Source organism: Lynx canadensis, chromosome D1 (assembly GCF_007474595.2).
Source record: "Lynx canadensis isolate LIC74 chromosome D1, mLynCan4.pri.v2, whole genome shotgun sequence".
In the NCBI taxonomy this organism is placed as follows: domain Eukaryota; kingdom Metazoa; phylum Chordata; class Mammalia; order Carnivora; family Felidae; genus Lynx; species Lynx canadensis.
In genome coordinates this window covers 115,144,509-115,172,316 of record NC_044312.2, presented here as the reverse complement: position 1 = coordinate 115,172,316, position 27,808 = coordinate 115,144,509, and the positions used below count along the sequence as shown (strand labels likewise).

The 27,808-nt window shown below is 62.6% G+C and overlaps 2 protein-coding genes and 1 long non-coding RNA gene across 10 annotated transcripts; 2 read left to right on the top strand and 1 right to left on the bottom strand.

Moving 5' to 3' along the window:
• Nucleotides 1-82: 82 nt before the first annotated feature.
• On the top strand, nucleotides 83-8,638 carry SIGIRR (single Ig and TIR domain containing). 7 transcript variants are annotated; one of them, XM_030331990.1, is made up of 10 exons: nucleotides 83-103; nucleotides 4,299-4,451; nucleotides 5,368-5,566; nucleotides 5,975-6,108; nucleotides 6,229-6,369; nucleotides 6,722-6,865; nucleotides 7,236-7,338; nucleotides 7,405-7,555; nucleotides 7,807-7,996; nucleotides 8,313-8,638. In XM_030331990.1, the coding sequence occupies exons 2-10, from the start codon at nucleotides 4,445-4,447 to the stop codon at nucleotides 8,474-8,476; spliced, it is 1,233 nt and encodes a 410-aa protein (XP_030187850.1). In that variant the 5' UTR covers nucleotides 83-103; nucleotides 4,299-4,444; the 3' UTR covers nucleotides 8,477-8,638. The 7 variants fall into 7 exon arrangements, 6 of the variants coding, with proteins under 6 accessions (XP_030187850.1, XP_030187851.1, XP_030187853.1 ...); XR_003972288.1 differs by lacking the exon at nucleotides 83-103 and adding an exon at nucleotides 1,698-2,693 and having other exon boundaries at nucleotides 7,807-8,222; nucleotides 8,313-8,402; XM_030331993.1 differs by lacking the exon at nucleotides 83-103 and adding an exon at nucleotides 1,701-2,693 and having other exon boundaries at nucleotides 6,011-6,108.
• Nucleotides 8,639-9,463: 825 nt separating this feature from the next.
• PKP3 (plakophilin 3) lies at nucleotides 9,464-20,637 on the bottom strand. 2 transcript variants are annotated; one of them, XM_030331985.1, is made up of 14 exons: nucleotides 20,557-20,637; nucleotides 18,766-18,961; nucleotides 16,580-16,659; nucleotides 15,815-16,440; nucleotides 15,598-15,721; nucleotides 14,977-15,181; nucleotides 14,463-14,637; nucleotides 13,910-14,027; nucleotides 13,668-13,838; nucleotides 13,406-13,591; nucleotides 10,460-10,613; nucleotides 10,059-10,251; nucleotides 9,894-9,981; nucleotides 9,464-9,682 (listed from the first exon to the last, which is right to left on the bottom strand). In XM_030331985.1, exons 1-14 carry the CDS (start codon nucleotides 20,635-20,637, stop codon nucleotides 9,647-9,649), a joined length of 2,433 nt encoding a protein of 810 aa, XP_030187845.1. In that variant the 3' UTR covers nucleotides 9,464-9,646. The 2 variants fall into 2 exon arrangements, with proteins under 2 accessions (XP_030187845.1, XP_030187844.1); XM_030331984.1 differs by lacking the exon at nucleotides 20,557-20,637 and having other exon boundaries at nucleotides 18,766-19,024.
• On the top strand, nucleotides 10,140-11,287 carry LOC115525055. The gene is made up of 3 exons (XR_003972289.1): nucleotides 10,140-10,231; nucleotides 10,494-10,634; nucleotides 10,738-11,287. It is a non-coding gene; the product is annotated as an uncharacterized LOC115525055 (long non-coding RNA).
• Nucleotides 20,638-27,808: the final 7,171 nt, after the last annotated feature.

The window sequence follows — 27,808 nt, the reverse complement described above, 5'->3', positions numbered from 1 at the left end:
GGCTGCACCTGCTGCGGCCGCCGGGATCGTCGCCGCTGCGCACCTGGCTCAGGTGAGCTGCCCCGCCCCCGCGGTCGGCGCGATCCCCAGGTCTTGGCAGCAGGTGAGTGGCTCAGACCCACGGAGGTGAGTTGAGGTCGCCGGCTCCTGGGAGCCGGACTAGGCTTGGAGCTTGGGGGCCCCTTGTCCCGAAGAGCCTCTGGGCCGTGGCGGGCGCGGTCCCGCAGGAAGTGGCTCGGAGTCGGGCCGGCTGTCCCCGTCGCCCGGAAGCCTGAGTTTGTCGGCGTCCCGGCCCCGTGGGCCTGGCGGCGGAGCCGGGGGGGGGGGCGGGGGGGAGGGGAACCGCAAGGGCCACGTTTCCCGCTCCGCCCGACGTGGGCAGTGGCTTCCTCGTGACCTTTGCCCAGGGGAGGGAGGTGGGACGCGGAGGCGCGCGGGGACCCTCGCCGCCGCCCGCAGCTCGGATCCCAGGCGCGAGGCCTCCCAGGGCCCCCGGGGCGTACCGAGGAGCCGGCTGGGGCCGTGCGCGGCGCTGGTCGCCGGGCGGAGCTACCGTCACGCGCGCGCTCCCGCCGTCCGTGTGTGGTCCCCACCTGCCGTGCTAGGCCTGCGCGCCCTCCGCGCCACCGCCGTGCGCGCCCGACCCGCCATCCACGGCCCCCTCGTGCGCGCCCCAGTCCGCCCTCGGCTCTCGGTGCGCGTTCCCATCGCGATACCCGCGTCCCCGCCCTCTGTGCCCGACCCCCACCCGCGTGCTCACCGCGCCTGGAGGGTGGGGGCGTGCTAAATCCGGATCGCCCCTGACTAAGGCGGAGCGCCGGAGGTGGGGTGTATAGTGGAGGAGAACGGGGCGTGTGGCCCGGGGGAGCGGGACAGAGCTCCTCGCCTGCGGGGCCGAGACCTTGTGTGCAGTTCTGTCCTGCGGGAGACCCGTCGGGGGGCGCAGCAAACGCGTGGCGCACAGAGGGCTGCAGGCCCGCTGAGCGGAAGATGTAACGAGACCGTGGGGTCCTAAGCAGCAAACCAGACGGCGGAGGGGTGGCATCGCCGCCCCTCCCCACCCCCTTCCCCCGCCGTTTCCTGCGCCGCCGCCGCCGCCGCCGCCGCCGCCGCCGCCGAGGGAGCCAGACTTCCAGCCAGAGCACAAGCAGAAGACCCGGAGCTTTCTAGGAACCCCTGGGGATGGGGGTGGGGGTGGGGTGGGGAGGGGAGGGGCGGGGCGGTTCTTGATGGTGCCTGAGGCGACGTGGGCTGGTGGGCGCTCACCGTGGAGCGTGAGCCTGGGGAGGAGGGTGTAGTTCAGAGGAAGAAGGCGGGGCCGTCCTGGCTGTGAGATGGTGGCACCGGGGGACGCACACTGAGCGACAGGAAGTCTGGCAGGCACTTCGAGAGGCAGCAAGGCTGCTCGGGGCTCTCTCTGTGTCCTCCCTGGGTACCCCTCGGCCGGTCACTGACGACTGTATGCCCGGTGCTTACACCATCCACCTGTGGGCGTCGGGCCCATTGAGGCACCTTCCAGGAGGGGCTGGTAGCAATACCCGCGCGCATCCAGGAAGCTGCAACTCGGTGGGGAGAGGGTGCGGGCAGGTCTTCCGGTAGTTCTGTGGGACCCTGAGCCCTAGATGCACCATCAGCTGAGGGTCTTGCCAGCCATGGGGTGGGGGTGGGGGTGAGCAGGGCTGGGGCAGGGTCAGAGCAAGGACAAATGAAAGCCAGTACTGAGGGTGGCCCACTGGTGGGCCTCTGCTCTGGGTAGGTGAAAGCGGGGACAGGGCCTGAAGGGGACCCTTGCCCGGTTTCTATGGGTAGTGATGCCAGCCACCGATTTCTGGGCCCTGAGTCCCACGTCAGTCTGGGAGGGAAAGTGACAAAAGGGGATGCCAGCTGCCTCGCCTCCCCCCCCCCCCAACAGCTGGGCTCAGAGCCCAGGCACCTCTATTGAGGCCTTTTCTTGTTTCCTTATCTGGAAAAGGGGGGACTGCCTTCCCATCCCAGCCTGAAACTAAGGTCCATGTGATACCACAGCCCCTGTCTGGGCACTGTAGGGGGGAAGTGGACCGGGAGGGAGCCCAAAAGCTCTGCCCAAGGCCCCATTATTGGCAGGAATACCCACAGGACTCCCGTCACCCCAGCAGGTCACAGGCCAGATGCACATTGGAGGCTCTCACCATCCTGAGTGTCACTCTGTAGGCTGTGTCTGGGAAGCGGTGACCCTATGCGATTGTGTGCGGGATGACCCTGACTGGGGGGGGTCTCCTTAGGACCCCCTCACGTCACCCGGGGCCCCAGCCTCTCCGCAACCTCCTCTCCATCGCCCAGGCTTGGCCTCGGGAAGTACACTGCCTCGGTGGGCTGGGGTGGGCCCCGGAGGAAGGAGCCGCTTGACTCGGAGTTAACAGGAAGAAGTTGAGCAGGCGGGGCAGGGGCGAGAACCACCAACTGCGCGCCTGCCTGGGTGGGGTTTGGGGTCAGGAGAGGATGTGACTGTAAAGCCAGGAAGCTGCAGGGAAAGTTCTGATTAAAACACACACACAAACAAAAGGCAGGTCCTCAGTGTGCTTGGCGATGTGCTCTGGGGCTGCGGTGCTGCGGGCCGGACCTGGGGCCCAGCTGAGCACACAGTTTGCTCCCAAGCAAGCATCAATGACCTCGACGACCGCCATCCCCCCCCAGGAGGAGAGAGCCGGAACCAGGTGACTTCGCGTGCTCCCCCCGACAGCCCTGCCGCTCCGCGTGGGCCTGTGTGTGCCTGTAAGAGCAGGGGGTGACAGGAGGCTGTGTGCGCGCCATGGGTGGCAAGGGCAGGTGTGAGATGCAGCGTGCGGTGTGGGGTTTGTACAGATGCTCGAGGCCACGCGCCCTGTGGGAGCCGTTGCAAGTACGTGTGTGCTGTGTGTGTGGCCACAAGAGTGCTGGAGGTGCGGGGGGGGGGGTGCATGTAGTGCAGGTGTGCATGGGGAGAGGGCTGTGTGTGCATGTGGTGTGCAAAACAGACCGTGCAGGGGAGGGTGCGCAGGGGGAGGTTGTGCAGTTTGGCCTTACCTTCCAGGAAGGCCGGAGACTGCCTCCCTGGGGGTAAAAGATCTTAAGAGTTTGAAAGGTGTGAGTGTTACTGCAGGAGTTTCCCTGGGACCCGCCGAGCTGGGGACCCCGGGGAGGGGGTGTGCGCTGCCCCGTCTCCCACAGTCTCCCAGTGGACTGGTTCTGCTTCAGGGACCTTCCCGAGACTGCCCCCCACCAGAGGGCTTCGGGAAGGAACCTCCTCACCAGTTCCCTACCTGATGCTCCAGCAATCCCCGAGGAAATTGAGCCAGCCGAGCCCAGGGCTCCTGGGGGTGTGGAGGCTGGGCCAGGCCCACGGCGGCATCACCCACGCAGAAGGAACGCAGGGGAGGCTGAGAGACTTGGGGCCCTAGGCTTGGGGAGGACAGCCCTAGGCAGGAGTGGAGTGAGGTCTCAGTAAGTACCTGCTGCATCAGCTGGGGCTTCGAGGAGGTGGCCCCAGGCCTCTGGCTCCTGCGCTGGGGGGTTTGGCCCCTCCTTTCAGCCCAGGTCGCCCTAGAGCTTTCTGTGTCAGGAGGCACCTGCGGCTGCTCCCAGTCCGGGTTCGGATGGTCCCAGCCCCACAGAGGAGAGGAGGGTCACCCGTGGTGGGGTGGGGGCCTCCCTTGGAGAACTAGACAATGTGGACAAAGGTCTTTGGTTTTGGACATGACAAACGGGGCGGGGGGGACACGGGTGTGGGACCCGGAAGGAGGGGGGACCCACAAGGCCTTCTGGAGCAGACTCAGTCCAGCCAGGCCCCCTCCCTCCTGCCTTGAGGACTGTGGCCTGGCTCAGCTCAGGTGCCCTGTCCCCACACACGCGTGCACACGGGACATGTCCAGGACAAAACGCTACGGCTGGGAGTATGGCTCCGAGTCCAGCAGCCCACACCCACCCCGTGGTGGCAGGCAGGTTGCATGTGACCCTCGGCGCTCAGGGCCTAGGTAAAGCGAGGTCTGCACCCTAGTCCTCCTTGTCTGTGGCGTCCCTATCCCGGGGAATAGTGGGGACACAGCCACGTGCCACCCTATGAGGGGTGCCAGGGGGCCCTCCCTGGGCCATCGTGGTGACACCGGAGCAGGCGAAGGTAAGTGTGAGGGCTCCCCAAGCCCCCTGGGCCGTGCCCACTCCAGCATGAGGTGCCACACATGATGCTGTGCTGGTGTGTGTGCCCGGCACCCTCCAGGCAACTGGTACGAGGTTACGTGTTAACTCATCCTGTTCTTGTTTAACTTTCTCCTTTGGGATGGCAGCAGCCTCTGACCCCTCCTGGTGTCCTGACTGACCGGCCACAGAGACAGAGAGCCCCGGAGGACCAGTCTGCTCAGCTAAGGAGCCCTGAGGAGCCGGGGGGGTGGCACCAGTGCCCAGCCTGCCCCGAGAAGGCCCCGGCCAGACCATGGCAGGTAGACGGGTCAGAGAGGGACAGGCACGGACCCCACTCCCACCCCCATCCCTCGGGCTGGCTCCATGCTGTGATGTTGACTGGCCTCCGGCCAGGGGTACAAAGGCCTCTACTCACCCCTCCCACATAGCCCAAGGTCCTGACCCCACAGTTAGGGCAGGCCCTGCGCCTTCTCCTTGCCAAAGCCTCTAGACTATGGTCGTGGAAGTCAGTAAAGCCGAGAGACACTGGAAATGGCAGCTAGTGGGGGGCCCCTGGGGGCAGGATGGGTAGGTGTGGGCCACCGAGAGACCACACCACCAAGATGACGGTGGTCTCCTCTCACGTCCCCTGGGACTCTTCGCCCTGATTTAAAGATCAGAAAGCGTAGGTCTCAGGGAGGTGGGAAAGCTTGCTCGTGGCCAACAGAGGAAGGTCCTGGAATCCCATGCTGCCATCCCAAGTGGAAGGAGTGGCACGCTCAGCACCTGTGCCCCCCCAAACCCCTGGTGTTTACACTTGTTGTAGCTCCCCCAGCAGAGGGGCCGGGGGAGGGGTGCAATGCCTGGCCGTACACCTGGGCGGGAGTCACAGTTGCCGGCAACAGGTGCACACAGAAAATGTGGGAGCTGGGCTCATGTCCCGGGTGGGTGGGCAGTCAGGTGGGCCCCCTGAGCTGGGGTGGGTCAGCTCAGCTATGACTCTGGCCCCTGCCTTCCAATGTCCTCTGAGGACAGAGCAGCCACATCGAAGGCAGGCAGAACACCCGAGACCCTGCCAGGCCCTGTCCCCTGTGGGACCTGTGCATGGACATGGTGAGGCCACCAAGCATCACATGGCACTGACCGTCTTGTTTTCTCCCTGGCCCACAGACCATCTGTGGTTGGTGGGAGCCCAGCATTCCAGGCATGGCTAATCACTGGGTCCTCTCTCTGCAGGTGTCTGTGACACGGCCCCCAACTTCCTCTCCCCGTCTGGAAACCAGGCCCTGGAGCCTGCCCTGGGCAGTGCGGTCTCCCTGAACTGCACGGCCTGGGTGGTCTCTGGGCCCCACTGTCCCCTGCCCTCAGTCCAGTGGCTGAAAGATGGGCTGCCGCTGGGCAATGGAAGCCACTGTGGCCTCCATGAAGACTCCCGGTAAGAGACTGGGGTGTTCAGGGTCAGGTGACTACCCTGGTTATACCCGTGGCCACCTATACCCTGGTCTATAACCACCTGGACACGGGCAGAGTGCCACTTCTGACACAGACCAAGGGTCAGTGACTGCAGGGACATATGGCCCCTTGTAGACAGCCCAGGGCCAACGGTGCTAGCACAGTCCTATGGCCTGAATTAGGCACTGACCCCCCAAAACCCAGACCCAAGATCACGTGACTGCCCCAGACAGATCCACACCCCCACCAGGTTTTGGCCACTTCTCTTAGCTTTTGGCTCAAGGGCTACTCAGGAAGCCCACACCTGCATCCTCCGTGGGTCAGTCCAGGGACATCCACTGATGCTCTCAGGCCCCAGGTAAGAGGGTTGGGCCTGGCCTGGTCTCCCCAGGATCAAGGCCAACTCATCAGAGGTGCTTGTGTCCAGTGTTCTGGGGGTCAACCTGACCAGTGCTGAGGACTATGGGGTCTTCACCTGCTCCATCCGGAATGTCAGCTCCTCCTCCTTCACTCTTTGGAGAGCTGGTGAGTGGGAGTACACTGGGTGGAAGGTGGGAGGCCTGGGGGGGGGGGGGCTGGGGAGCCTTGAGGCTTGGAGAATGCCGGGTGGAGGTGGCAGCGGTTCAGACTGCAGCTCTGTCCCAGGCCCAGCTGGCCACCTGGCGGCAGTGCTGGCCTCACTCCTGGTCCTGCTGGCCCTGCTCCTGGCGGCCCTGCTCTATGTGAAGTGTCGACTGAATGTGCTGCTCTGGTACCAAGACGCCTACGGGGAGCTGGAGATGAACGGTGCGTGGGACCAGGATGGACGAAGAGAATGAATCAGCTATGAGACCTCCCTAGGCTCAGTTTTGGGTGGGCGGGTTGCCCCGGTAGGTGTGGAGGGGGGACCCTGGAGGTCCCTCAGGGGCTGTTGAGGACGCAGTCCAGGAAAGAGGGCAGAGGGCTGGGGTCGGCAGAAGCCAGATAGGCGGCCAGCATCCAGAGCTGGAGGCGGCGTTGTGGGCGTGCGTGCGGGATCTGCCAGGTGGGATCTGCCAGGTAGGCAGGCCTGGTCCCCCCAAGCTCGTGGGGAGGGGTTAGAGGACCCGGAATGGGCGGGGGCCTGGAAAGCCGGGCGCTGACCCTTTGCCGTCCGCAGACGGGAAACTCTACGACGCCTACGTCTCCTACAGCGACAGCCCCGAGGACCGGAAGTTCGTGAACTTCATCCTGAAGCCACAGCTAGAGCGGCGTCGGGGCTACAAGCTCTTCCTGGATGACCGCGACCTCCTGCCACGCGCGGGTACCGCAGGCCCAGCCTGGTGGCCTCGCTCCAGTCCGGAGACCTTGCCCGCCCTCCCATGGCCCCGCCCCGTTCTGGGACCGGGCCCCGCCCTCCCATAGTACCGCCCCCGTTCCGGGACCGGTCCCGCCCTACGTGGCCCCGCCCCATTCTGGGCTCAGGACCGCCCCCCCATGGTACCACCCTCGTCCCGGGGCCGGGCCCGCCCTCCGTGGCCCCGCCCCATCTCCGGGCCCCGCCCCCGTCCGAGACAGGGCCTGCTCCCTGTGGCCCCGCCCCGTTCTGGGCCCGGGCCCGCCCCCCGGGGCCCCGCCCCATCTCCCTCCGGGCCCCGCCCTTCCTCGGCCCCGCCGACGCCTGGTTTTCGCAGAGCCCTCCGCCGATCTCCTGGTGAACCTGAGCCGCTGTCGACGCCTCATCGTGGTGCTGTCGGAAGCATTCCTGGGCCGGGCCTGGTGCAGCCACAGCTTCCGGTGGGTCCCGCGCAGGGTGGGGTGGGCCCCCGCCTCGTCCCCTCCCTGACGGTCCCGCCCGCGCAGGGAGGGCTTGTGCCGGCTACTGGAGCTCACGCGCAGGCCCATATTCATCACCTTCGAGGGCCAGAGGCGCGACCCCGTGCACCCCGCGCTCCGCCTGCTGCGCCAGCACCGCCACCTGGTGACCCTGCTGCTCTGGAGGCCCGGCTCCGTGGTGCGGAGAGGGGCGAGGGGAGGGGCGCCCTAAGGGGGATGGTGGTACCGGGCTCCAAGGAGGGGCTCCTCCGTGGGCAGCTCTGTGGTGTGGGGACTTGTGGATGGGACCCCGTGGGGGTGAGGGTTCTGTGGCCTGCTGCCCAGAAGAGGGGCCTCTTTTGAGGCCCCTGGCGCCAGGTGAACGCATGCCTCCAGGTGTGCTCTCTGGGGCCAAGGCCACCAGGCTAACAGCCCAGTCCTGGCCCCCAGGCGCCTTCTTCAGAGTTTTGGAAGGAGCTGCAGCTGGCCCTGCCACGGAAGGTGCGGCACAGAGCCATGGAGGGAGACCCCCAGACCCGGCTGCAGGGTGACAAGGACCCCATGCTGATCGTGCAAGGCCACCTGCCCGAGGGTCGCACCCTGCACCTGGAGCTGGACCCCGACCCTGAGGGGGACCTGGGTATGCCCCCCTGGTCCCACCCCGACCCTGAGAAGCTTGGCCTGGGGCGGAGGGGGTGCACGGGGCTGAGGAGCCCAGAAAGGGGTCCAGGTGGCGGGGACTTCCTCCCTGCAGCCCATCGGTGGGCTTGACCCCCAGCACACCCTCACTGCCTCTTTCCCGGAGGCACGCGGACCCAAGGCCTGCCTGGGAATCTCCAGGACCTCCGATGCCACTATGCAGGAGGGTGAGCAGGGAGTGACCCTCATTCATGGGTCCTAGCAGAAGTCAGGCTGTGGACAGCCCAGCCTCAGGCCTGGTGGTACCCTCTTCCCAGGTGTCCGAGGGCCTATCTTTGGGGAGCCATTAGCTCCACCCCATGCAAGTGGGGTCGCCCTTGGAGAGGGCCGGGGCAGCGAGGTGGATGTCTCGGACCTCGGCTCCCGCAACTACAGTGCCCGCACGGACTTCTACTGCCTGGTGTCTGAGGACGACGTGTAGCCTGCACCCGCCGGAGCGTCAGGATCACCAAGGACAGCTGGGTGCAGGGCGGGGTGGGGTTTTCCTCCTCTCAGCAGGACTACCAGCCATGAGACCTTGAGGGAAGTGGGGGGACTCTAGTGTGCCTCCTTGTGCCAGAAAATAAAGTCCTTTTAGATCCTGCCTGAGCCTCAGCCTCTCCTCTCCTGGGGCAGGAAGGGGCACGTCCATCTCAGGGTCTCCACGGCCCTCGGCCCCTCCCCTTCCTCATCCCCACGGCCACCCAGTCACAGGTCTGGCTGTCCACGCAGTCCCGCCCTCTCTCCAACCTCCATCCTGAGCCAGCTCAGACACATCTCTTAACGGTAGCCTCCTTGGGTCTCTCTGCTTGGGGGCGTGACGGTCCCCAGCCCCGCTCTGATCCACACAGGTCCTGGAGGAGGGGCAGGCCCCTTAGAGTCTGCAGGTTCTGAGCTTTGCAGAAGAAGCCTTTTGTTGTAAAAATGTGAGTGGGAGGGAGCAGTGAGTGAGTGAGAGGGAGGGGCAGAGACAAGTGTTGGGTGTGGACGGCCCAGCAGGGCAGCACCTCGGCCAGGGGAGGTCACAGCTCTCCCGGGAGTGGCCACCCCTCCGCACGCACGGTCCCCAACACTGCTGCGTTTGTGCCTCGGTTGGCCCCTGGGCTGCCTCTGCTGTCTGCCCTGGTCCCTCCAGTTCTCTCCCCACTGGATACTCTGGTCCTGGTCCTGGGCATTCTGACCTGGAGAAGCATCTGAGTGACTCGGGGTGAGTATCATCAGGGGCAGGCGCGGCTATGCTCAGGGACGCTGCTGAGTCCCTGGCTTGGACCCCCGGGTCGAGCCAGCCGAAGAAACTTGCAGGGCTGTGTCCATAGCTCTCTTTATTCCCAGCACTGGCAGTTCACCACCTCTGCCCAATGACCCGGTCACCACCCCACACACCGAGCAGCCTCAAGCCCTGCCCTACCCCTGCCCTATAGAAGCCAAATCCCTAAAACAGTGCCCCCACGCCCTCCCTGGTGCCTGGGCCCCTGCACGGTGGCACACGGGGCTCCCGTGAGAGGCCCCGGGCCATCAGCCTTCTCCGCCAGGCTGGCCAGCGAGCAGCGCAGAGCTGAGCCCATCCCGTGGAGGCTAGGCGACGTTGCATCCTCCTCCAGGAAGGCCTCACCTATGGGCCCAGGAAGTCCTCCTTTCGATAGCCTTTCTGCAGTGGACAGGGGGGGCCCGGAGTCAGGGTTCCTGCCCGCGGGCCCTGTGGTCCCCATGCCCCGCTCCTCCCTGGGCCTCTGGTCTCCTTTCTCATGTTCCCCACTTCCCGAATCTCCTGTTCCACGTGAGTTGCCGGGTCTGCTCCCTGCCACCCGATGTCCCGCCCCCGGGTCCGGCCCTGCCTGCCCTGGGGCGCCAGAACGTACCGCCCGGAAGTCTCGGTGGAGCTTGCTGTATTGCCACAGGTTGGCCAGGAGGCTGGAGGCTGCTCGGGAGGACTTCTCGCTGTCGGGGCTGGGGTGGGGCGGGAAGGGCAGGCGTCAGCAGGAGGACAGGCTGGGCCGCGAGGGAGGGTGCCGGAGGGGCCTCACCTGTCCCGCTTCTTCTTGATGAAGACCAGCTTTCGGAGCCCGTCGAAGTAGAGCAGGTCTCGGGCAGCGATGGGACTGGCCACCACCAGGTTGTTGAGCACGGCTACGATGTTGACCAGCACGTCGGCGGGGGGACACTTCTCGCCCACGCTGCCCGGCAGCTTCTCGATCAGGTGACTCACCACCTTGGTGGCTGCCGGGAGGCCGGGAGGTGGGGAGGTCAGGGAGGCGGCCTCCGCTCCTGGCCGCCCGCCCACCCCCCGTTCCGCACCCCCCATCTAGCCGCTCGGCTCTAGCTTGCCAGGGGCTCGCCCAAACGGGCAGCAGGAAAGAAACCCCAGGTGTGAGCCCAGCTAGGCAGGGTGAGGGCAGAGCCCGGGCTGCGGGGTGGCCTGACTCACACATCTCGTCCTTGTTTCTGGCATTCCGAGACAGGTTTCGGATGAGGCCAGTCAGCGAGCGGAGCTGGTGGTGGTCGGCGGTCCGAACCCGGTCGAGCAGTGGGTTCAGGACGCGCTCCTGCTCCAGAGCCAGGCGGCTCAGCACGCCCGCCCACTGCGGGTAGGAGAGGAGCTGGTGAGCGCCGCGGGTTGGGGCTCTTCTCTGTCCCCGTCCCACTCCCTCCCCAGAACCCGGAGGCAGGACCGGACCCCACCCTCTCTCACCTGCTCTGCTTCAGCCCAGCCAGGAGCCTCATCACGTGTGACTTGGGTCAGCCCCTTCTCAGCTCACGCCTCTCCCTAAACCCTCAGGGATCCTGGGGGCCTGTCCCTTCTGGGACACTGGCCTCACACTCCTGGCTGCCCCTCCAGTCCCCTGCCTCTCGCACCCCTGGCTGCGCGTCCTGTCCCCCGGTGTCCTCTGCCTCTTGCACCCCTCGCTGTGCATCCTGTCCCCCGGTGTCCCCTGCCTCTCGCACCCCTGGCTGCGCGTCCTGTCCCCCGGTGTCCTCTGCCTCTTGCACCCCTCGCTGTGCGTCCTGTCCCCCGGTGTCCTCTGCCTCTCGCACCCCTGGCTGCGCGTCCTGTCCCCCGGTGTCCCCTGCCTCTCGCACCCCTGGCTGCGTGTCCTGTCCCCTCCTGTGTCCCCTGCCTCTCGCACCCCTGGCTGCGTGTCCTGTCCCCTCCGGTGTCCCCTGCCTCTCGCACCCCTGGCTGCGTGTCCTGTCCCCTCCGGTGTCCCCTGCCTCTCGCACCCCTGGCTGCGTGTCCTGTCCCCTCCGGTGTCCCCTGCGTCTCACACCCTGGCTGCGTGTCCTGTCCCCTCCGGTGTCCCCTGCCTCTCGCACCCCTGGCTGCGTGTCCTGTCCCCTCCGGTGTCCCCTGCCTCTCGCACCCCTGGCTGCGTGTCCTGTCCCCTCCGGTGTCCCCTGCCTCTCGCACCCCTGGCTGCGTGTCCTGTCCCCTCCGGTGTCCCCTGCCTCTCGCACCCCTGGCTGCGTGTCCTGTCCCCTCCGGTGTCCCCTGCCTCTCGCACCCCTGGCTGCGCGTCCTGTCCCCCGGTGTCCCCTGCCTCTCGCACCCCTGGCTGTGCGTCCTGTCCCCTCCGGTGTCCCCTGCCTCTCGCACCCCTGGCTGCGTGTCCTGTCCCCTCCTGTGTCCCCTGCCTCTCGCACCCCTGGCTGTGCGTCCTGTCCCCTCCGGTGTCCCCTGCCTCTCGCACCCCTGGCTGTGCGTCCTGTCCCCTCCGATGTCCCCTGCCTCTCGCACCCCTGGCTGCGTGTCCTGTCCCCTCCTGTGTCCCCTGCGTCTCACACCCCTGGCTGCGTGTCCTGTCCCCTCCGGTGTCCCCTGCCTCTCGCACCCCTGGCGGTGCGTCCTGTCCCCTCCGGTGTCCCCTGCCTCTCGCACCCCTGGCTGCGTGTCCTGTCCCCTCCGGTGTCCCCTGCCTCTCGCACCCCTCGCTGTGCGTCCTGTCCCCCGGTGTCCCCTGCTTCTCGCACCCCTGGCTGCGTGTCCTGTCCCCTCCGGTGTCCCCTGCCTCTCGCACCCCTGGCTGCGTGTCCTGTCCCCTCCTGTGTCCCCTGCGTCTCACACCCCTGGCTGCGTGTCCTGTCCCCTTCTGTGTCCCCTGCGTCTCCCACCCCTGGCTGCGTGTCCTGTCCCCTCCGGTGTCCCCTGCCTCTCGCACCCCTGGCTGCGTGTCCTGTCCCCTCCTGTGTCCCCTGCGTCTCACACCCCTGGCTGCGTGTCCTGTCCCCTCCGGTGTCCCCTGCCTCTCGCACCCCTGGCTGCGTGTCCTGTCCCCTCCGGTGTCCCCTGCCTCTCGCACCCCTGGCTGCGTGTCCTGTCCCCTCCGGTGTCCCCTGCCTCTCGCACCCCTGGCTGCGTGTCCTGTCCCCTCCTGTGTCCCCTGCGTCTCACACCCCTGGCTGCGTGTCCTGTCCCCTCCGGTGTCCCCTGCCTCTCGCACCCCTGGCTAGGCGTCCTGTCCCCTGGTGTCCCCTGCCTCTTGCACCCCTGGCTGCGTGTCCTGTCCACTCCAGTGTCCCCTGCGTCTCACACCCCTGGCGGCACGTCCTGTCCCCTCCGGTGTCCCCTGTGTCTCGCACCCCTCGCTGTGCGTCCTGTCCCCCGGTGTCCCCTGCCTCTCGCACCCCTGGCTGCGTGTCCTGTCCCCTCCTGTGTCCCCTGCCTCTCGCACCCCTGGCTGCGTGTCCTGTCCCCTCCTGTGTCCCCTGCCTCTCGCACCCCTGGCTGCGTGTCCTGTCCCCTCCGGTGTCCCCTGCTTCTCGCACCCCTGGCAGCATCCTGTCCCCTCCGGTGTCCCCTGCCTCTCGCACCCCTGGCAGCATCCTGTCCCCTCCGGTGTCCCCTGCCTCTCACACCCCTGGCTGCGTGTCCTGTCCCCTCCGGTGCCCCCTGCCTCTCGCACCCCTGGCAGCATCCTGTCCCCTCCGGTGTCCCCTGCCTCTCACACCCCTGGCAGCATCCTGTCCCCTCCGGTGTCCCCTGCCTCTCGCACCCCTGGCAGCATCCTGTCCCCTCCGGTGTCCCCTGCCTCTCACACCCCTGGCTGCGTGTCCTGTCCCCTCCGGTGCCCCCTGCCTCTCGCACCCCTGGCAGCATCCTGTCCCCTCCGGTGTCCCCTGCCTCTCACACCCCTGGCTGCGTGTCCTGTCCCCTCCGGTGTCCCCTGCCTCTCGCACCCCTGGCGGTGTGTCCTGTCCCCTCCGGTGTCCCCTGCCTCTCGCACCCCTGGCGGTGCGTCCTGTCCCCTCCATCTTGGGTTTTGGCTCATCCACCTGGCTGTGTTCATCCCGCTCCAACAGACTAAACTGGAAAGCTCCTGCACCCTCCTCATTCACCCTTCGTGTCCCCAGTGCAAGGCCACACGTGGGTCCTCACCCTGCGGTCGCCCGCGGTGATGTTCTGCAGTGCTCCCGCGGCTGCCTCGGTCGTGTGTGGGTTGAGCTCACAGCGCTGCAGCAGCCGGTTGTACAGCCCCACGATCTGGGGGCTCCACAGCCACTCAAGACCCTTGGGGTCCTTAGACACCTCGGCGAAGGTCAGCGCATCAGCCGTGAGGGGCAGCTGGGTGGGAGGTGTGGAGGGTCAGCTGGGTTCGGGCCGGGGGGCCCTGCTCCCAGCTGCCCAGGCCCGCGCCCACCTCTCGAAGCCGCCGGCTCTGAGGCGTGAAGCAGCCCACCACCTCGCCGGGTGGCGCCCCGGCCGTGTCCCTGCGGCCCCGGCCCTCGAGCCGCTGCAGGGCGGAGGGCGGCATCTCATCGTACAGGCGGTAGGACAGGTTCCTCAGCACGCACACGGCGTTCTCCACACTCTGCAGAGGGCGGACCATGGTCAGCGTGGGCCAGCACCCCCCAGGACCTTTCGGCAGTGGCCGCCCCTCACCTTGTCCTCACACTTGCCCACGTCCAGGGCGTGGTTGATGTAGGTGACCAGGGCATCCACCAGCCCGTGGCACTCACGCATCTTCTGGCGAGTGGCCTGGGAAGCTGAGCTGAGGTTCCTGCGGACGGAGGCAGACCGGGGAGACCCCCCCCCGCAGTGGGAACCAGTCCCAAGGGCCGAGCCCTTGAGCCCCAGTCACCTCCTTGCCCTGAGCTGCGCCCCGCCCCCTGGCACCTGCAGCCCCTCTGCATGCCCATCCTCCCCCACCCCCCGCCAAGTGTCCAGAGTGGAGGGGAGCCTGCGGACCCCAGGGCCTGCTGCCCTCTGACATATCATCGCTCTGCCTGGGACCAGCACCTCACTTCTGTGCCAGCACCCGTACCTTGCGTGGCCGGTCTGCTTCTGCCTGCCGCCCTGGCCAGCCCCACCCTGCCATTCAGACCTGGGACTCAAGCGCCCCTTCTCCAGGCCTCCCCTGCCCCCTTCCAGGCACCCAGTTCTTTCCCCACGGCCACCGTCTTAGCCTCTCTCTCTGCCCCCCGCCCCGGCGCACCTGAGGAAGCCCGTGGCATTATAGAAGATTTCAGCCTCAGAGGCATTCTGCTGGATGAGGGGTGGTCCTCCGGCCCCCGAGAGGGGGCTCAGCACCAGGTCTGTGAGCTGTTCCAGCGTGTCCCTGGCCAGGCGATCCTTCAGATGGTCGCTGGAGGACAGGTTCCACAGGATCCCTGGGGCAGGCGGGGCCGTGGCCATGGTCAGCAGTCGCCCACTAGCCCCCGCCAGGCCCTCCGGGGAGGGTGGGGACGAGGCTCCCAACCTCTCCCAGGGCCCCTCCTGGCGTTTGGAGCCTCGCTCGAGAGCCCCGTGGAGAGAGCCTGCACACAACCTACAGGTCACGGGGCTGTGACACAGCCGAGAGACCGTGCTTGGGGACACGGGGCCTGGGGGCTGGAGGCTAGCTGCAGACCTGTGGCACAAGAACAGTCGGGACCAATGGAAGTGGCGGGGACAGAGGAACAGAGAACAGAGGGAGGGAAGGAGAGGGCTGGCGTGGGCTGGCAGGGCACCTGTGACGTTCTTGCGCAGCTCGTCGTCATGCTCACGCAGCGTGCGCAGCAGCTCGAAGATGCCGTTCTCCTCCACCAGGGCCAGCTTGTTGTCCGCGTTGTCGTAGATGAGGTTGCGCATGGCGCCCGTGGCGTGGCGTTGCACCTCCTGGTTGGCGTGGTTGAAGAGCTTCACCAGCCTGGGCACGGCCTGAAGGCTGCGGGCCTGCACGCACAGGCACGCGGGTGTGAGCAACGTGCACACAGGCGTGTGCAGACGGGTGCGAGTACGGGAGGGCGTGTGCTGGTGACGGAGACGTGCAGGTGTATGCAGGCGTGTCAGGCGTGTGCAGGGGTGCGCAGGTGTCTTTAGATGTGTGCAGATGCGTGTAGGTGTGCGCAGGTGTGCGCAGAGGCATGCAGCTGTACTTGTATGTATGCACATCCCTTCCTCCTGCCCCTCGTCTGCTGGGGAGGCTCTGGGCCAAAGGGGGGGTCTGCCTGCCCACTCAGCGTGGGGACCGTTGAGGGGTGGTTAGGGACCGGAGATTAATGACAAGTGGGAGGATCACCGAGGGTGGTAGGCAGGGGTGTTCACGGACCAGTGGGCCGCAAGTGGCACCAGCGGGGGCGGTCGGTCACCTGCTTCTTGGCTGCCGCGTCGCTGTAGCACTTGTGCTGGATGTAGGCCGCTCCCAGCACCTGCAGGTTGGGGTCTGAGGCCATGAGGTACTTGACTGCTGAGGGCAGATCGATGTCGTCAAATCTGTAGGGACGGGGGCCAGGAGGGGTCAGGCTGACCCTGGGGCCGGGCCCGGGCCGTGGCAGAAGTCCCCTCCCCAAGCCAGGCCCAGCTCACCCGCTGCTGAGCCTCTGCAGAGTGCGGTGGCCACCGTAGCTGTCCAGTCCACGCACATCCGGCAGGTGGCTGGAGTCGGCCAGGCTCAGGCTGAGGCTGCGCACGGATGGTGCTCGGGCCACAGGCTCCAGGACACCCCCTGGGGCCACCCCGGCCACGCCACGGCTGCGGTGGCCGCTCTGGAATCGCTGCAGGGTCCGCATGGCCGGCGCACGGATGGTCCGGCTGGGCGGCCCCTCAGCGGCTCCCGGCCAGTCCAAGCCCCCTGACCGGCCGGAGCTGGCCTGGCGCTCGTAGCCAAAGGCCCTGTAGGCGGAGGCAGCTGGGGGCTCCAGCTGCTCGGATACCACGCTGTAGCGGTCATCCAGGCCCCCGGCCCCTAGCCTCAGCGAGCGCAGGGACAACGTGTCGTAGTCCACCCGGCTCCCCGCCACCCCACGCTCGTGGAAGGACATGGGCCGGGTAGGCATGGGTGCGGCAGGCTGGGCTCCCCCGTACCCCGCGACCCCAAAGGCGCTGCCCCCGTTGTGGGCAGAGCTCAGCCTCCGACTGGAGCTCAGATCCACAGCTGAGCGGGAGGACCAGGAGGCCGGGCTGTAGGCAGGCTTGGCAACGGGCCGGAAGGTCTGCGGGGCAGGGAGGAGAGCAGTGAGTGGGTGCTGGGGGCTCACCTGGCACCAGCCCCTCTCCCTGACCCGGCAGCTCCCAGCTTCCCCCAGAGCCTCCCCCACGAGCCTCTCCTGAGGCTGGAGAGAGTGTACTCACAGAGACGTTGTCCCCACCGAGGCTCTGGGAGCGCGAGCTGAAGCCAGACTGCAGGGTGTGGTAGTGACCGCGGGATGTGCCTGCCGACAGGGACAGCGGTGGCCTGGCTGGGTCAGATGCCTCATGGGTCTCCTCCGCTTGTGGGTCAACCCTGGTCGGACCTCTCCCACGGCCCCCTGCCCCTCCAGCTGTGCTGGGGGATGGGCACGCTCACCACCCCGCCCCCCAACCCCCACCCCCGACCCCCTGGCTGCCTGGGAAGTGTGCCGGGACTCCATCAACTCTCTAGTCCCTGCCAGGACACACACCTGACCCCCTCCTCCAGGAAGCCACACTGACCTCTGTGAGCCCGTCCTTTGCTGTGGTCACACGGGAGTGATGCCACACTCGCCAAGGACACACAGTTCCCTGTCCCACCTGGAAAAGCCACGCCCGCCCCATCCAGCCACACAGAAACTGAGGCTGCTGGCGCCAGCCCGACTCTGTGGTGAGTGGACAGACAGGGGGGGTGGGTGAAGGGTGGAGAGATGGCAGAGGAGGAGGAGGGAGGGCTGGTCGGACCGTTGGAAGGAGGGGTGGATGGACAGATGGATGGCTGGTTTGATAGACAACAGGTGCATGAGCTGGAAACACTGAGGACGGTTGGGTGAAGGTCAGACCAAGGCAGAGCAGGGGGATGGACTGGGGTGAGGTGGCTCCGGCGTCTCTGGACAGGGAGGAGGTGCCCGGAGGGGGATCAGCCTCTGCCAGGGTCCCTGCTAGGGCCATATCTTGGGGGAGAAGAGTCACACGTCCCCAGAGAGCCTAGGCAGGGTGAGTGGCTGAAAGGACTCATGATGTGAGTGAAGGGAGGGGGCCTCACCCCTCCCCCGGCCTCTTCCAACTAGGTCTGGGGGGCTCCCCTCCCAGTACATTCCCCAGACCCGCCCTGGTTAATGAGGCTTCTGGGCAGGGGCTATTAACCCTTTGACGCTAGTGAGGCTCAGCCTGGGGGGACACACCCCCAGCCTGGGGACCTTACTCCCACCCCCAAATTATAATCCTCCCCCTAATTGGCAGGGTAGCCAGGGTGGTAATTAACCCTTCCCTGCTCCCTCCTCCACCCCATGACCCCTGGGCACCCAACTACTTAGCCCCCAGCAAGGCTGAGGCCCAGGGAGGAGAGGACCCAGGAATCCAGGCTGCTCCGGCAGGCCCCTATGCTGGCTGAGCCTCTCCCCCCCAGTCTGGCCAGCATCTGGAGACCTGTCCTGGGAAAGGGCCCTCTAAAGGTCACGCGAACCACTGTGGAACTGGTGTCTTGGCTCCTGACATCCTGGGAAGTTCACCTTACTATCTAACCTTGATCCCTGTTGCTGCAGTCTGGCCAGGGAGGAAATGGCATTTCTAGAACAACTGCTCTGAACTCACTGTGTCTGTGGGATCCTTTAACAGGCATGCGCCCACATGCACACACACACGCATGCACACTCACGCATTTGCTCTCGAACTCACACACACCCTCGTAGAGCCGGGGTTCCGACACAGGGCTGTCTGCCCGCACCGAGGGGGCACTCCCCCACCTGATGTTCTCGGGAATAATATCTGGGTCACTCCTGCGGGCCCCCACCCCCACCCCGCCGCAATTCCACAGGGAGACCCCGGTCCAGACAGGCAGGTGGCTCTGGTCCAGGCTTCCCAGACCCGCCCCCTCACGTTTCTGTCTGCTTATTCCCTTGGGGCCTGGAGGGTGGTGGGAAGGGACGCTGGAGTCTGGGTGTCTGTGTCTCAGGGTGTTTGTGTCTTAGTGGGACTGACGTGTATGTCTGCGCGCCCGAGGCCGCGTGCGAGCCTGTGTTACGTGGGACCGGACGTGTGCGCGGTCCCGTTTTGCCGACAGAGGCAGGCCCGGGTGGCCTGCCATGTGCCGATCCTGCCATGTGCCGACGGCGGCGCTCGGGGCGGAAGGGGCGGCGGGGCCCGAGCTCGGGGGTCCCTGCCGGCTGGTGGGAGGCCGCACCCATGCCTTCTCCCACACCTGGCGGGCGGGGCGGGTGACTCAGTGCGAGGCCTCGGTGAGTCAGGGCGCTGAACCCCATGCCGGCTCTACCCCGGCCTCTGGCCCTCGTACCGCCACACCCACCGAGGCCACCTCTGCCCACTGCCGTTCCCGCTGCCCGGCACCCACCCTGCAGGCGCCCGCTTACCTCTGGCCACCTCGGTGGCGCCCTCGGCCTCCGCCGCCCCGTTGTGCCGAGCCTGCCGGCCCAGCTGCAGGAGGCGGGCGCAGACCTGCTCCTGGACGCGGGCCGCCCGCAGCCGCTCAGCGTCGGGCCCCTCTGCGCCCCGACGGTCCAGCTGCAGGTCGGAGGGCAGCGCCAGGGAGCACACGCCGGCCTCGGGCTGCAGGGCCGACAGCAGGAAGTTACCGTCCTGCATGGCGGCAGGCGCGCGGGGCTGGGTGTGCGCCCGGCCTGGGCCGCCGCCGCCGCCGCCGCCGCCGCCGCCGGGGCCTCCTCGGCCTGAGCAGTCTTCACCGTCCCGTCCCCGAAGTCCCCTCCCCACTGGCCTCGCCCAGAGCCAGCCTGGAGACAGACGCCTGCCCAGCCCTGAGCTTGGCTGGGGGCGGGGACACCTGGGCCAGGTGAGAGGGAGGGGCCACCACCAGCTTAAGGTGGAATTTGGGCGGAAGAACAGGCCCCACGTCCCGGCCTGGCCTCCCCGTTCCTTCCGCCTGTTCCGGGACGGGGCGGCAGGGTCCGGGCCCATCTGGGTTCCCCGGCCACAGTGGGGCCTTTGGGGTAGGGGCGGGATAATCAGGCCCCACTGTCCTGAGTGTCAGGGAAGGGCCAGGTTAGGTCACTGGGGAAGCTACGGCCAGCCACCTCCAGGAGTCTGAAGGGAGGGATCTTCCCTCCCTGGGTGACTGGGGGCCCTGAGCCAGGCAGGGGTCAGCATCCTGGGTCACTGTTAGGAATCAGGGGTCGATGCTAAGGGTGAGGACTGAGGACAAAGGGCTTGGGGTGGGGGAGCTTTGGGGTAGAAGAGGGCCCCATGGACCTCGATCTTTGGTGCCCAGGAGACCCCAGAAGCATACAGATAGACTGGCCCACACCCTAGTCTTGTGACCCTCTGGATCTCTGTCCTGTAGACCCCAGAAGTTGCCCCCATCTCCCCAACTTCTGCAGAGGCCTCCAGAGGGCTGGCTTGGCCCTCTCTCTCACCCCTCCCTGGCTTCTGCCCCCCAGGCTGTGAGGTAGAAGGCCATTCCCTACATGTGAGTCAGGGCTCAGCTCAACAGAGCTCTGATGGGGCAGGGTAGGTAGGACTACCACAAGGCATTGACTCAGAGCCCCCCCCCCCCCCCGTCCAGGCTGGGGGTGCAGGAGCAGAGGCTGTGTCAGGGGAGGAAGAACCCAGGAATCTGGCAGAACAGTGATTAGGAGGGGTCGGCATCAGGGGTGGGGAGGGGGGCCCGGGCCTATCAGGGCTTGCCCCCAGAAAGTCTCCCTGGGGTGCTCCCATCCAGCTGGACCAGCATGCTGCAAGGCCTCCTGGGTAGGCCCGGAGTAAATCTAGGCTAGGCCCCTGGTGGATGGAGTAGGGGCAAGGGGTGAGCTGGGCAGGGCTGGAGGGGCGGGGGGCTTGAGTGGCTTCAGGTACCTCCTGGGGCCCCCTTGAGGAGTCACTGTGGGGCCCACCCTAACAGCCTCCTCTCTCCGGCGGGAGTCCCTCACGCTGGCCCCTGAAGACAACTGCCTTAATCTGCAATCAGTCTTTTCAGGGGACGTGGCCCCAGGTGGGGATGGTGGATGGGGGCCCGGGGGTGAGGAGGGAGGTCAGGGTCAGAAGGCAGGCCTAGGAGTGAGGTCAGTGCTGGAGAGGAAGGGGCAGGGTGGGGACAGGCTCAAAGGGGAGGGGAGGGTCCTCGGAAAGGTCAACGTGAAGCCTGGGGTGGGACTGCTGGGCCGAGGTGGGCGCTTGGGTGGGAGACCTACCGTGCTGGGGGTCTGGATCCTGCAGGCTCCATGGCCCAACCCGGAGGCCACTGCTACAGGCAGAGGGGTCCTGGACTCCATCCCAGGCCCAGCGCGTCCGTCTGGGGCGGCCTCTCGCTGCCGGACGGGACTGTGGGGGCACCAGGAGGGCGGGGTGGGAACGCCCGCACGCCTAGCTCATCAGACCGGTTGCTTCCCTGGGAGACGTGTTTTGTGTGGAAAAATCCTGGGAGACAAGTTTGTGCGGCGCTGAGCTCACCTGAAGGCACACGCCTGGCACGGGCCTCGGGCCCGCCCTCCATCTGGGGTCTACCTGGGCCCACCTGGGGCCCTGCCTGGGGAACCAGCCTCGAGGCTGCAGGTAGGGGTTCGAAGGGCTTGTGGGGTAGCCCCAGGGGTAAGCCGGGTCAGCCGGGGCTGCAGAGGAGTGGAGGGGGCTTTGCTGGGGTGGCACGGCTGGCTCCCACTGCCCCAAAGCTGTGCTGAGCATCCCTGAGGACATGTGGACCCCTCCCCCACCATGGACCTCTTACCTCTGTGGCCCAGCATTCCTAGGAAGTCTGGGATTCTGGGCGCTGTAACCACCGCAGGGCCAGGGGGCTGGCCGTGGCCCAGACCTGTTACCAGCACTCTGAAGCCCAGGCTGGGAGCCACATCTGGCCTCTGCGACCAGCCTTCTGCTCTGTCCTCCTCAGAGTTCCCCTTTCCCTGTAGTGCAACGAAGATTCAAGCCTAGGCTTGATAGTAGGCTTCCTGGAGGAGGTGGGTTTGTGGCAAATGGAAGATCCATCTAGGGAGCTTAGAAAACGGATAGGGCCGTTTGTGGGGCAGGGCCTGGGAACCCGCGTCTAACCCTCCAGATGGCTATGGTGCATCATCAGTGTCGAGAACCTGAGGCCTGGGGCCCCCACGGGGGAGTAAGTTAGGCTCTCACTTGGGAGGTGGGCAGCTCCTGGGGGGAGCCTGGACTCTGCTCTGGGGAGTTCGAAGGAAAGGCTGTGGCAGCTTGAGTGGGGTGACTTAGCATTTATACTCCTCCATTGCACTGGGCACAGAGGATGTGCCAGGTGGTCGACTGGAGGTGGGGACCCCCAGGCGGCTGTTAGAAAAACCTCTGGAAGAGGAGCGGGGGACAAAAATCAGGGGGCAAGGGATGGGGAGGCCACCAGGGCTCAGTGCCAGAGTGGAGGGAGGGGGTGGAAGGAGGACCCCCTAGTGCTGGCTTCAGTGACCTGGAACTGGAGGAGGGGCCCAGAGGGCACCCCAGCCCTACCCCACCATCGGGAGCGGGGTGTGGAGTGGTGGTTATTAGGGAGCAGAAGATGGGGAAAGTTTGCGGCAAAAGAATATCGACAACAAATGTGGGCGCTGGCGCACAGAGCGGTTAAGCGGATCGCCTGGGACTACACAGCCCGCAAGGGTGGGGGTGGATCGGTGAACCTGGCGGGAGCTGACGGCTGGAGGGGAGGGCGCAGCAGCTCACTGGCGGCGGGAGGGCCAAGGCTCGCATCTTGTTTCCTTCCCGCTCCAGCCCCCCCCCCCCCCCCCCCCGGGCGCAGACTCCCAGGCTTCCTGTGAGCCTGTGCCCACGCTCGCAAAGCTTCCAACGTTCCACGGGCTGGGATCCCGCCAAATGCAGCCTGCGCCCGCTTCATCCACAGAGCCCACCTGGGTTAGCGCGATGGCCACCAACCCCCTGGCCCTGTGGGCAGGCTGGCCTCTGCGTCTAATTCCCGGGGACCCTGGTTGGGACGTTTGGGACCTGGCATCCTCTGTGCCCCCACCTCTTGCCTTGCGCCTTTGGTGTGGAAGGTAGGTGAAGGATACGGGCGCCAGGTGGCCCAGGGAGCGGGGTGGCACTTTGCATCTCCACACCCATCCACCCAGCTGTTCCCCCGCATCTGTCCGTCTGTCCGTCCGTCCGTCCGTCCCTGTGTGTTGGTCAGATGTGTCCTGAACTCTTCTAGGCACCTGGGGCTGTTCTGGGGAAGGCAGGTGTGACCCAGATGTGTGCAGCTTTCCCCGGGAGCTCTCCTGCCCCGCAGGAGAAACCGGCACTGACCTGCCCTGCCCCGACCCGCCCCGACCCGGGCCCGTGTTCTCCGGGATCTTCACCTCTGAAGCCCGCTGACCTCCTGTGCCTGTGCATTGGCTAAATTTCTGGCATCAGTTGGTTCAAACTTTTGATCCTGGCATGTATTTATTTCAGAAAAGTTTTCTCCTGCTACATCACTCACATACTTTTCTTCTCTTGTCTCCTCAGAAATCGCTTTTAGCTCTGTTCTTTTCCATTTCATTTTGTGCACTTTTCTTGGACTTGTCTTCTGTGTCCCTGGTTTTTATCATTGATTTTTAAAGAAGACTGAATTTTTTAGAGCAGTTTTAGGTTCACAGCAAAATTAAGAGGAAGGTACGGAGATTTCCCCGCCCCCCCCCATGCATAGACTCCCCCCTTTCCCAGCATGCCCCCCCAGAGTGATACATTCGTTACAATTCACAAGCCTACATGGACACATCATTACCACCAAAGTCCACAGTCCACACTGGTGGTGTATACTCCGTGGGCTTGGACAAATACGTGATGACATGTGCCCATCATTGTGTCAGCCAGAGTGGTTTCACTGCCCTAAAACCCTCGGCCTACTCCTCCCTTCCCCCACCCTTACAACCCCTGATAACCACTGGTCTTTTCAGCTGTGTAAGAAACTGGCAAATGTCTTCCAGGGTGACCACACCAGTGTGCATTCCCACCAGCAATGACAGAGTTCCTGGTGCCCAATGTCCTCATCAGCGTTTGCTGTCAGTGTTCCAGATTTGGGCCATTCTAACAGGTGTGTAGAAGGATCTCGTCGTTTTTTTTTTTAAATTTTTTTTTTTTTTTTCAACGTTTATTTATTTTTGGGACAGAGAGAGACAGAGCATGAACGGGGGAGGGGCAGAGAGAGAGGGAGACACAGAATCGGAAGCAGGCTTCAGGCTCTGAGCCATCAGCCCAGAGCCTGACGCGGGGCTCGAACTCCCGGACCGCGAGATCGTGACCTGGCTGAAGTCGGACGCTTAACCGACTGCGCCACCCAGGCGCCCCAGGATCTCGTCGTTTTAATTTTCATTTCCTGATGACGCAGGACACACAGCGGCCATTCGTGTGCTCACTTGCCATCCGTGTATCTTCTTTGGTGAAGTGCCTGTTAAGGTCTCTGGACCACTTTCTACTGTTTATTTAAAAATGTTTTGTTTTGGGGTACCTGGGTGGCTCAGTCAGTTAAGCGTCTGGTTTCGGCCCAGGTCATGATCTCCCCGTTTGCGGGTTCAAGCCCCGAATCGGGCTCTGTGCTGACAGCTCGGAGCCTGGAGCCTGCTTCAGATTCTGTGTCTCTCTCTCTCCTTGCCCCTCCCACACTCACGCTCTGTCTCTCTCTGCCTCAAAAATAATTAAACAAACAACAAAAAGACATTTTAAAAATGTTTTGTTTTGTTGTTTATTTTGTTATTATTGAGTCTGAAGAGTTCTTTCTGTATTTTGGATAACAGTCCTTTATCAGATGTGTCTTTTGCAAGTATTTTCTCCCTGGCTGTGACTTGTCTTCTCATTCTCTCGATACTGTCTTTCACGGAAGTTCATGAAGTCCTGCTTACCAATTACTACTCTCATGGACCATGCCTTTCGTGTCATGTCTAAAAAGTCATCATCATGCCCCAGGTCATCCAGGTTTTCTCCTATGTTGTCTTCTAAGGGTTTTATAGATTCGTGTTTTACATTAAGGCCTAGGATCCATTTCGAGTTAACCTTTGCGAAGGTTTAAGGTCTGTGTCTGTTGCACGTGGACGTCCAGCTGGCCCAGCAATGTCGTTGAAGAAACGGTCTTTGTTCCTTTGTCAAGGACCGTGTTTATGTGGGTCTGTTTCTGAGCTCTCCGTTCTGTTCCATTCACCTATTTGTCTACTTTCCATCAACATCACAGTCTCGATCACTAGCTTTTCAGTCAGGTGGCATCCACCGAAGTTTGTTCTTCTCCTTCAGTGTGGTGTTGGCCATTCTGGGCCATTTGCCTCTTCGTATAAACTTTAGAATCAATTGTTGATATCCACAGAATAACCTGCTATGATTTTAAGTGGGATTGCATTGAATCTACAGATCAAGTTGGGAAAGAACAGACATCATGGTAATATTGAGTCTTCCTATTCATGAACACAGATATTTCTCCATTTATTTGATTTTTCTTTGATTTTGTTCATTACAGTTTTGTAGTTTTCCTCATATAGATCTTGTGCATATTTTGTTAGATTTATACTGAAGTAACTAATTTTTTTGGTATTAATGTGAATGGTATTGTGTTTTAAATTTCAAATTCCAGGGGCGCCTGGGTGGCGCAGTCGGTTAAGTGTCCGACTTCAGCCAGGTCACGATCTCGCCGTCCGTGAGTTCGAGCCCCGCGTCGGGCTCTGGGCTGATGGCTCAGAGCCTGGAGCCTGCTTCCGATTCTGTGTCTCCCTCTCTCTCTGCCCCTCCCCCGTTCCTGCTCTGTCTCTCTCTGTCCCAAAAATAAATAAAAACGTTAAAAAAAAAAAAAAAAGAACTGCTTTAAAAAAAAAAAAAAAAAAAAAAAAAATTTCAAATTCCAGGGGCGCCTGGGTGGCTCAGTTGGTTAAGTGGCCGACTTCGGCTCAGGTCGTGATCTTGCGGTTCGTGAGTTCGAGCCCCGCGTCAGGCTCTGTGCTGACAGCTCAGAGCCTGGAGCCTGTTTCAGATTCTGTGTCTCCCTCTCTCTGACCCTCCCCCATTCATGCTCTGTCTCTCTCTGTCTTAAAAATAAATAAACGTTAAAAAAAATTTTTTTTTTAAATTTCAAATTCCAATTGTTCATTGCTGGTGTATAGGAAAACAATTGACTTTTGTGTATTAACCTTATTATATCCTGCAACATTGCTACAATTGCTTATTAATTCCAGGAGGGTTTTTTCTTTTTGTTTCTTTTTCTTTTTTTTTGCTGATTCTTTTAGATTTTCTACGTAGATGATCATCAGCAAACAAAGCCATTCATGTACGTAACCCTTTTATTTCCCATATGTATACTTTTTATTTCTTTTTCTTGTCTTATTGCATTAGCTAGTACAGTTGACCCTTGAACAACATGGGTTTGTGCTGTGCGGGTCCACTTATTGGTGGATTTTTTAAAAAATAAATACAGTACTGTGCTGTATTTTCTCTTCTTTATGATTCTCTTAATAACATTTTTTTCTAGCTTATTTCAAGAATACAATATATAATACGCATATTTAAAATACATGTGTCAATTGGCTGTTATTGGTAAGGCTGCCCGTCAACAGTAGGCTGTAAGTAGTTAAATTTTGGGGGCGTCAAAAGTTATGCACAGATGTTTGACTGTGCAGGGATTTTGCCCCTAACCTGGAAGTCAGCTGTACTTCCAATGTTGTTGAAACGGAGTGGTGAGAGGCATTTACTGCTAATTAAAAAAAAAAAAAAAAAAAGTCCTCAAGTGTCACCTCTGAGCCCTTGTACCCCCAGTGGCATCCTTGGTAGCTTTACAGCCTTCAGATCTTTTCTGGGATGTCACCTTCTCAGACTTGCTTTTTCTGACCACTGTTTACAACTGCAGTCTCACTCAAACTTACTATTCCCTTTCCTGGCTTAATTTTTTCTACAACAGTTGCCACCATCTAATATGCTAGACGTTTTCTTATTCTGTCTCTCATCCGCCAAGTTCTACAAGGACAGACTCTTGTCTCTTTTGTTCACCTTTCCTCAGCACCTAACACAGTGGGTGTTCAATGAACAGTTGTTAAGATAGATTAATAAATTATGGTTTATGTATAGTCCAGATTATATGTGATTTTGAGATTTTCTTCTGCTTCTGGAAGTAATCTTTTTTTTTTTTTTTTTTTTTTTTTGGTGTGAGCCTTCATCTGCCTGTTGCTTGCATGCCCCCTGCCCTTTAGAGGATGTATTCCTTTTTTTAATGTTTATTTATTTTTGAAAGAGAGAAACAAGGTGTGAACCAGGGAGGGGCAGAGAAAGAGAGGGAGACACAGAATCCTAAACGGGCTCCAGGCTCTGAACCCTCAGCACAGAGCCTGACACAGGGCTCGAACTCATGAACTGCAAGATCATGACCTGAGCTGAAGTGGGATTAACTGAGTCACCCAGGCGCCCTGAGAATGTATTTCTAAATCCAGCACTCGTTTTTTTCTTGTTATGAAATATCTGTGAGTGGAGAAAATTCCCACTCACTAGATACTTGAACTAGATACTTGGGGAGAAGTGGGCAGTGTGAGCTAAAGGCATCTGGTAGCTTCTGAGCAGGTATGTGGCAGCGTGGTGGTGTCCTCTGCCCCATAGGCACTTGTGCTCCGTGGACCCGCAGGACTTGTGAGGCCCACGTTGTTACGTGGGACTTGGTGTCTACACACATCTGCTGGCTACTCTGGTCAGCAGTGGCAGTGGTCAATGTCCCTTCCAGCAGGGTCATTTCTAGAGTCTTCTTAGGGCCAGATGGCGGTATCCATCTGGTTCTTCTTTCATTGGAATCTTTCCTGCTGCCCCACGTTCATGGTGAGGTATGACCTAAGGAGACAACTTGGGTCAATCTCACAAGAGTTATTTGGGCTGCTGGGTGCATGTACCGCCTTCCCACGGAATGTCAGTGAGGAGGTACAGAGAATCATGGCCCCAAAGAATCCAGGCCCTAACCCCGGAACCTGTGGCTGTCAACTGACATGGCAAAAAGAACTTTGCAGATGTGATTACGTAAAGAATGTTGGTGGAGATGGGGAGATTATCCGGGAATAATGGAGGGGAGCAGTGTAACCACACATGTCCTTACAAGAGGGAGGCAGGAGGGCCAGAGAGATGTGATGATGCAAGCAGAGGTGACAGACACAGGAAGGGAGGGCTCTGAAGATGCTAAGCTGCTGGCTTTGACATAAGCAGCAGCCCTGAGCCAAGGAACTCAAGTGGCCTCTAAAAGTGGGGACAGGACAAAGCAGAGTCATTTCTAAAGCCTCCAGGGGCGCCTGGGTGGCTCAGTCGGTTAAGCGGCCGACTTCGGCTCAGGTCATGATCTCGCGGTCCGTGGGTTCGAGCCCCGCATCGGGCTCTGGGCTGACAGCTCAGCCGGGAGCCTGTTTCAGATTCTGTGTCTCCCTCTCTCTGACCCTCCCCTGTTCATGCTCTCTCTGTCTCAAAAATAAATAAATGTTAAAAATTTTTAAAGCCTCCAGATCGGGCCACAGA